The 8,566-nt window shown below is 36.9% G+C and overlaps 1 protein-coding gene across 2 annotated transcripts; it reads right to left on the reverse strand.

Moving 5' to 3' along the window:
• Nucleotides 1-1,465: 1,465 nt before the first annotated feature.
• On the reverse strand, nucleotides 1,466-6,506 carry LOC105179717 (RNA-directed DNA methylation 4-like). Of its 2 annotated transcripts, XM_011103371.2 has the most exons (4): nucleotides 4,904-6,506; nucleotides 4,480-4,547; nucleotides 4,206-4,277; nucleotides 1,466-2,125 (listed from the first exon to the last, which is right to left on the reverse strand). In XM_011103371.2, exons 1-4 carry the CDS (start codon nucleotides 5,007-5,009, stop codon nucleotides 2,114-2,116), a joined length of 258 nt encoding a protein of 85 aa, XP_011101673.1. In that variant the 5' UTR covers nucleotides 5,010-6,506; the 3' UTR covers nucleotides 1,466-2,113. The 2 variants fall into 2 exon arrangements, with proteins under 2 accessions (XP_011101673.1, XP_011101671.1); XM_011103369.2 differs by lacking the exon at nucleotides 1,466-2,125 and having other exon boundaries at nucleotides 3,772-4,277.
• Between the last annotated feature and the right edge of the window lie 2,060 nt (nucleotides 6,507-8,566).

Below are 8,566 nucleotides of genomic sequence, written 5' to 3' on the forward strand. Positions count from 1 at the left end.
TTGCCTCTTAACCTATTGTGGAAATCAACAATTAACATGACTTAGTTGAAGAAGGCAAATTAGTCTCAGTTCTGTCAGAGATCAATCTCCATTCTTGCTTTGCTTTGAGAAACAAACTGCTTAAAACGCTTCTGGTCAGTCAATTGAACATCTTGAAGAACACGGTTGACCTACAGTTGATAATTTGAACAACCGAATCAATCAACTTCAGCTGCTTCTGATAAATTTGAAAAGGAAAGCAACAGTTGAGGACAAAATCATGTTGTCCCATTGAGCTTGACAGTTGGTTTCATTAGAAAACGACAAAACCTACCATTTAATTCAATAAAAGACCAAAACTAGAACACAAGGCAACAAAACAAAACTAGACACATAGGGGACCAAGCCCTGACCAACATAAGATGTTAACTCATCAGTTCGTCCCCTTTCTTAAACCTTCTAATATATAGAGAAGTGCACCATGCTTAAAAAGAACACGAACAAAAGGAATGAATATAAATTTGCACACATGTACCTGTAAAAAAACTACCAACACACTTTTCAGTTAAGCCATGACCCACACCTTGGGTCATGGCTTAGTCACAATAGACTATACAAACTATTTATGGAAAGAATTGGTTTGCAAGCACCACCACTTTTCAACCTACCTATGCAGTATTCTACAAAATAGTTCATAGAAATCTTACACAAATTTCATTCAAACATCACGATAACAAAGTTATAACCCTCCACCAACTTGAAAAGATACAATGGTGAGGTTCGAAATTCGCATGTAATTAAATTACAAAAAAAAAATACCAGAATTACCAGGGTAAATAAATCTTCAACACGTCCTGACAGAGCTTTGCCTCACCCTCGAACAATTATATGGCTGCAGGGCTCCTCCTTCCCTCGAACTGATGGTGTGACAGGATATAGTGATATTCCACCAGCTTTTCTTCCTTAATTGGTTCAGTTGTACAAAATCCAAATCTTTAGTACCCATCTCCAGCAATGACTGGCTTTTGACACCGCATACCATATCAATTTAATGTTTGATTTGATGATGAAAGTTACCATGAAACTAGTAAAGCCAACAGAAAACAAAACCAATTATCTTCAGTATATCACATGAGTTCCATTTCTTGAGAACTAAATTTTCATTGCAAGACTGGTAACAACCTGAAGTTTCAACAATTATACTCCAAGGGTAGGCGTAAAGTTACAAAATTATAGTCCAATACTAAACTGAGGCTGGAGGAGCTCACTTCAATCCCTGCAACCAACAAGAACATAGCCCAGACCACTCTCCAGCAGGATTTTTCTCACAGGAGAAGCAGGGCTTCCCAACATTAAATGGTCAAGAAAACCCAGGGATTGCTCAATCTCCAAATATAGAGGTGCTTCAGAGAGAAATCCTAACTGGTTTGGAGAACAGTTTCTCAGAGCCAACTCTGGATTCCTCAGCAGCTGAATTTGGAAGGCATGGTTAATGTAAGGCAACACAAGCTTCAAATTAAGAGCTAATTGCATAATCCAGAGGAACATCTTCCTCGTCACTAGTTCCATGACCCTACAAATTTCGCGAATTGACAATCATGGATTCTTTTACTAATCGATAAAATATTAAATTTGCTAGCACAACTTCATCATTAAGATGTACCTACTATACTTCTTCCAAAACTGCACATTCACGTACAAAACTATCAATAAGTTTTAAAATTCAAACTGAATCAATAAGCTACCCTTAAACTCAGTAATCCAGCGAAACGTACCACATATATTCGCTTGATTTCTCAATAACGGTGCTCAAACAGTTTGTCCCGGGTTGGGATCCTTCGCTTCATTCTCTTGCAGCGCCTGCTTCGAAGAAGCCACTGTAGGAGTCAGAAGCAGTAGCTAAGACACTGGCTGCTGATAGGCTTTCGAAGATGGGCAAGAAGCTGATGGGCAAAACCCACTTGCCTTACTTGAGGTGGCCTCTGTGAGAAGCTGATGGGCAAAACCCACTTGTCGTCTCACCAGGCCACACGCAGTTCCACCATTAACCAAAGACGACCGCATGAGGACATTGGTCTCGACCCTGAACCCGAATTGGCTCTGCCGTCTTTTGCCATTAATTCAGTGTTTTTTGTCAATCTTTCATCTACAAAAGTCATTGAAGATTTACTATATAATTCAGCAAATAGTCGGCCAATCCAATATTTGCGTGTTTAAATATGTATTATCAAGGATGACTAGTTTCTTATATTAAGTGATCATGTATGAATTTGTTGTGCAACTTTAATTATTTGCATCTAAACTCAGAAAACCCCACAAAGGGAAAGGCATCAAGGAAAAATGCGGACCAAGTATACATCATTAACATACTCTTAAGTTACATCACAAGATTTCTCAAATAATATAACCACAAGAGCTACATGCATGTAATATTCAAGTTGAGAGACTAATGCACCAATGCCAGAAAATATAATGCGGCCTCCCCAACCTATCTAACAATGAAAGAACATAGCTTTCCGATCATAAAAGTTCTAGGATCACTACTGCACAAAACTGTTATCAGTACCATACCTAAAAGGGGTTGACCCCCTTGACACAAGTTCTACGCAAAAGGTTATCTCTCCGTTACCTCAATAAAAATATATTTACGCATTGCATTCTCGTTTTCCTGGCTTTAAAACTAAAGCATAGCATTAAGCAAAAGCCATAAGACATCATTCCAGAATAGCAAAGTATATGCAAATGGGAATGAGTAAAATATAACCAAAGCTTCTGTCAGCCAAATAAACCAAATATTTGCATTCACAGTATATGCTAATAATTTTTTTAATTTCATGATGGTGATTGATTGTTGTAGTGGTGATGGTGATGGCGGTAGTGAGGTGCTCTTCAAAGTGTCAGTGTTGGACAATGGAGGATAAATCTTAGAGAAACCAGACATCAAATTGGTTTAAATTCGAGTTGCTTACTTCAGATACAAAATGTTACAAAACAACACAAAACTCTGAATAAAAATACAATATCATGCCAAAACAGAAATATTCACTACGAGACAAGGTTTACACTGTGTGGTACCAGAGTTACTCGAAGTGGAATATATGCAGCAATGTATCGCACAACTTCTCCACAACCTGAGTTTCGCAACAAAGTGTTAGTGTTGGACAATGGAGGATAAATCTTAGAGAAACCAGACATCAAATTGGTTTAAATTCGAGTTGCTTACTTCAAATACAAAATGTTACAGCACAACACAAAACTCTGAATAAAAATACAATATCATGCCAAAACAGAAATATTCACTACGAGACAAGGTTTACACTGTGTGGTACCAGAGTTACTCGAAGTGGAGTATATGCAGCAATGTATCGCACAACTTCTCCACAACCAGAGTGTCGCAACAAAAATTCACGATGACTTCCTCCCCCCCCCCCAAGTCTTATTGTTACTGTTACCTTTGAATCTCACCAAATCCCTAATGCCTATAACAATTTCCAAATGTACAGATCTCTTAAACACTTAAATCACACACCAGTTTCCTCTATGATTTCTTTTCCATATTGCCAATGTCTAAAAAACCTCGGGATCTGGATACATGATCCATTCTGAAACTAGTTAAAGTATAAGAAAAATTTATTGCAAAACACAGTACATCACCTTGTTTCCTGTTCTGAAGCTAGTTAAAGTATAAGAAAATTTAAAGTATAGGAAACCCTCTAAAGCCATTTTTCCCATCCTGTCTAGGAGCAAAAGCAGAGTCACCCCTTAATTTGCATTTTTCATAAAAAAGAAAGAAGATATTGAACGTGTAAACATAAAAAATCAATCTTTCCTCCCTGCTTTATTTCTATAGTATCAAATAAGGAGTACCACACAACTACTTCCTTTAGGTTGAAGTAAACAAGTCCACCGAATAAGTATCATACATCCCCTTGGAAAGCAACTACACCTTCCCCTATCTTCCCCTTATTGATCCAAACAAATAAGTAAATTTCTGTACAACATCTCACTTTTCCTCAAACAGATACCAACTTGGAGGCCACATTTAAATCACACTGTGTGATGGGGAAAAGAATAATTGTAGTAATATGAATATATTCTGCCACAAGCAATAAAGTAAAACTAGAAGTCCCCATAATTAAGGTGAAGACAACAAGGGACTGTTCAGCAATACTAGTGGACAAGAGATCAAGGCAGTATGTAAGAGAGAGAGGGAGATGAGAACATACTTTCACAGTCTTAATGTTGCGTCTTCCCTCTTCATTTTTCTCTTTAGATTTCAAATCATGAGATGGATTAGGCTTGTCATCAAACAAAAGTAAGCACATCAGTCTTAGCAAGTGCAAGTCAACAACACAATTCTATCATTCTACATACAACAAGATGATTACAAAGATGTCCTAGAATGGGCTGCAAAAAGAGAAATGACAAGCACACAAGATAGATCAGAAGACTAATTTTTATGCCCATCCTCACACACCAAACAACACCCAAACAACTTACCACGAAAAGTCTGCTATTAACTGCCTCCGCATGTCGTACAAGAATCTTCGTGATCTTCAGTTCGTGCACAACAACAAGACAATAAAAGGTGCCATTAGGAAACAAGACAATGAAAGGTGCCGTTAAGAGGAACTAATCGTATTTTTTGGTTATTCTTTGGTGGTTTAAAGCTTTAAAAGACACTTGACTACTCAACAGTCAAAATAGTTATAATATTGAAAAAGTATGGCCAAGGAAAGAGCAATTTTAGGATTCACAATGAAAAACAGCGACAATTTACTTTTTCTGAACAACTGACAATATTTAACTTGACAAGCATTTACAAGTGGTAGTAACTTCAGAACTAACCCAACCAAATGTAAAAGAAAATTAGATTTAATTGGGCCAAAAATGCTTTTTCAGCCAAAACCAAGTGTGAACATACCTATTATCAGAGAAGCATCAGATATTGATAGCTTTCCAAAGTCAAGCGGCGGCGACTTGAATGGAATCTCGTGAATTTCCAACCTATACTCAAAAGTATCCAACATTTTAAATCTTCAATCTTTATAAGAAGACACTGAAATCGAAAACAAAAAACATTGGTACTTACAAAAGGCATTGATGGCAAACTGAAAGCTTTTCATTTAACCATAAAAATAACTGGGCGTGTCCATGCTCAGCGCACCTAACGACCTCTCGGCCATGAAGGTGATTTGAATCAATTTTCAAGGTTCAGTTTATGAGTTACAGAAGCCAATGCAGACGACAGAGGTCATGAACTCTCCATGCTGTCAATTGAAAGATTTTCACATATGCACTCTTAGAAATAGCACAATCGGTTTTCACATATCATTCTTTAACATATGACATAAGCACATTTCTCCGTTGATAAAGACGACCATAATAGTTTCAACATTTTTACAATTACTCTTTCTGCAGAGAGCGAATTTAAGCAATTAGGATTAACTCCACCCTCAGCGTTTTGGATGAGAAAAATATTGATAACTTGACACCCATATGGACAAGAAGAAGAGTAAAGTAGTATGTGATACCTAAAGACTTCTCTTGATCCCATTAGTGAAATAATTATTAGTAACACAAATAAAGAGGCACATGATAGACAACATTAAGTATAAGACATGCTATCTCTGAACTTTAGACTAAATTCCACCAAGCACAATAACACAAGAGCTGAATTTGCCGCCTATAACTTACTTTACGCTCCTTCCCATGAAATTGGGGTAACTTAACATCGACAATCCATGCAATAAGATCCTTCCCAATCACTTGAAAAAGTGCATGCATAGGAGCACTAAAATATATCTTATCAGATTCCACACACAAAAACCATTCTTGACATCAAGCATGTCTTGATCCAAACACAAGCATGTCTTGATCCAGTAGCAATTCTCAAATTTCGTTTCATGTCACTCAAGTATATCCCCTACACTAATATGACTTAATAGTTTAAGAAGAGATAGCAATATTGAGAACAAGCACTTGTAGCACAACATTCAACACGCAGGTATCCCATTGACTTCATCAAAACCAAATGAAACAAGTCTCAACACTCTCACAAGGGTTCTCACAACGATGTCATTGTAATCACTCATAACATAAGGTGTTGAAGAATTCGGGTTTCACTCAAGTCAATACATAGAATGCCATTACCATAGGCTTGCTTGTGAATCAAATCTCCACCACGAACGAAATGCAAATTAATGCATGAATCAAAGGGTCTTTCGATGGGTTGTAATGGGGCTTAGGACAAGGTGTGGCAAAAGATAGGTCGAACTTTGGCTTATGAATTCAAAGGCACAATGCCAACCTAGTTGCTTATCCTTCCAGCGCATTTTCGTTCGACTTAATTCAAGTGCTTTGAACAGTCAAAACTCGTGAAATTCTTATGTTTATTGCATCTCCTGCATCTTTTCCTCCTTTTCTTTTTCCCCCTTCTTTTTTCCTCCGTTTCACCATCCTTCTTCTCCTTTTTTTTTCTTTTCCTCCATCTTTTTTGTAATCTTTTCTTTTTTCTCCTTTTTTTTCCTCTGTTTCATCATTTTTCTTCTCTTTTTTTCCCATTTTCTCCTTTTTTTTCTTTTCCTTCTTTTTTTCCTCTCTCTTTCATTACTTTTCTTCCCTTTTGTTTTTTTTCAATTTCTCTTTCCATTTTTTTTCCTTTCCCTTAGGGCTAACGATGCATCCGTGTATGCAGCTTGAATACATTAACTCACTTTCATGTCAACTTAAAAGCAACCAAGCCAACACCATGCCCTTGAATGGGTTCAATATCACTTTAGGAAATAACCAAAAAGGGGATAGTCAAGCTTATAACGTGGTTTAACCAAGAAAAGAAAAGCAAAGGCTCAAATGAGTTTTTCTATGGGTGAATTCAAGGTAGGCTCTGTTCAAGTCAATGGGTTTTTCCTAAGTGCCCTTATCACTTTCATACACCAATCTAACAAGAATGTGGTCTCAAAATGTATTACGCAAGCAAGTTCTAGAATGGACACACTAAGTTTGACGCCCTCAATCAAAATAAATAGAGAAGCACTATTGAAATGGAAGTGCTTTGGCCCAAAAGCTCACACAAAGGGTTGTTGTGTTGATTCTTGAACATTGTTAATTTGATGCAGTCAATGGAACATAGTTAACACAATTTTCCTTTTTTTTTTTTGGGTTTTTTTAATATGCCACAAGCATCCGTTTCTCTTACTTATCTCGACTTAAACCAAAATTCCTATTAATCTAAGGGATATCTCAAGATGACAATCTGAAAATTCAGCAACTACCACAAGATAATTCACATATTTTTCTCAAGACACACTAACTTCATTAACAAGTTGGTGTTCAATAAAACTTTTCAGCCACCAAACAAAAAATTTCACATCCCACACATCCACATTCCACACATTAATATGAATTTCAACTTTCAGATTTCCAGCAACACAACCAATTTCGCAAGAATCGTGCTACAATGACTATCCAACCACGTTTCCAAAAACCAATCACAACCACAAAGAACAACATACCTCTGCCCACAACAAGCACATGCATGATGCATTGTCCTCAATCTATGCACAGAAACCCACTCAAACAATGGAACGAAAAGTAAAAAGGGAAGAGAACACGTCCCTGAAAATTGGGATGGTGTCAAGAACGGGGGTTGTATGGTCTGAGCTAGTAACTGTCTCCACATCTCGTACCACAAAAAATCGCAGCACATCAAATGTATGGTCTGAGCTATTAACTGTCTCCACATCTCGTACAAGAATCTTCTTGGTGTTCAGTTCCTTGACGTCTAAAGCTTTAAAAGACAAATCCTTGACTGCTCAACACTACACTCAAAAGAGTTATAATATAGAAAAACTATGGCCAAGAAAACATCATTTTAGGATTCACAATGCAAGACAGTAGTAATTTACTTTGACTGACCATTGCATTGCATGGTACTGTCCAACACCCACATAACTAGAATCTCTAATGGACTCTTTGGCCCACAATTATTGCAGGTAATACTGTTCAGCCTCCACCCTCTCCCTTGTGCTTGCAATTGGCAAGATCTCACAAGAGAAAGCCCACAAAATAGAAGTAGTAAAGCAATATATACTTTTATTTCATTGTAATTACTGCACAAGAAAATTAATTTGATGTACTAATTGTTTTTTTTCCTATCTCCCTTTCAAAGTTTCGCACATGAAAGAAATTGAGGTTGGTCTTAAAATGGATTGGACACTACATCCATTCATAAACAGATGCCAAGAAACATAATGGATTCATCTCCACCAGGTTTCTATATAATCAAGTGAAAGAGTGCATACTAGTGTATAATGCTAACAATAATATAATCTATCAAATTAGCAAAGGTAATTCAAAACAAAACTCACATGCACGCTAACTTCCCACGATTAACAAAACACCCATCATGGTTTATAGTCGAGTTTCTAAAATTCAGCAAATGGCCAGCAAAGGCTTGGTCATATAACAGATGGTGATGCATCTCATAATATTATAGACATCAACATGCTTTCCAAATATCAAAGGTGAAAATAAGACTCCAAACAAATCAACCTGACACCACCCATTTTTTCAGAGATCCAACCAG

Source organism: Sesamum indicum, unplaced genomic scaffold, assembly GCF_000512975.1.
Source record: "Sesamum indicum cultivar Zhongzhi No. 13 unplaced genomic scaffold, S_indicum_v1.0 scaffold00194, whole genome shotgun sequence".
NCBI lineage: Eukaryota > Viridiplantae > Streptophyta > Magnoliopsida > Lamiales > Pedaliaceae > Sesamum > Sesamum indicum.

Excerpts from the sequence above, each read along its gene's own strand:
- LOC105179717 (XM_011103369.2), bottom strand. The coding sequence starts at position 5,009 with ATGTTGGATACTTTTGAGTATAGGTTGGAAATTCACGAGATTCCATTC. Across the intron at positions 4,548-4,903 it reads TGATGCTTCTCTGATAATAG|TGCACGAACTGAAGATCACG; the intron begins GTATGTTCACAC and ends GTCTTGTTGTTG. Across the intron at positions 4,278-4,479 it reads TTAATAGCAGACTTTTCGTG|CCTAATCCATCTCATGATTT; the intron begins GTAAGTTGTTTG and ends TTTGATGACAAG.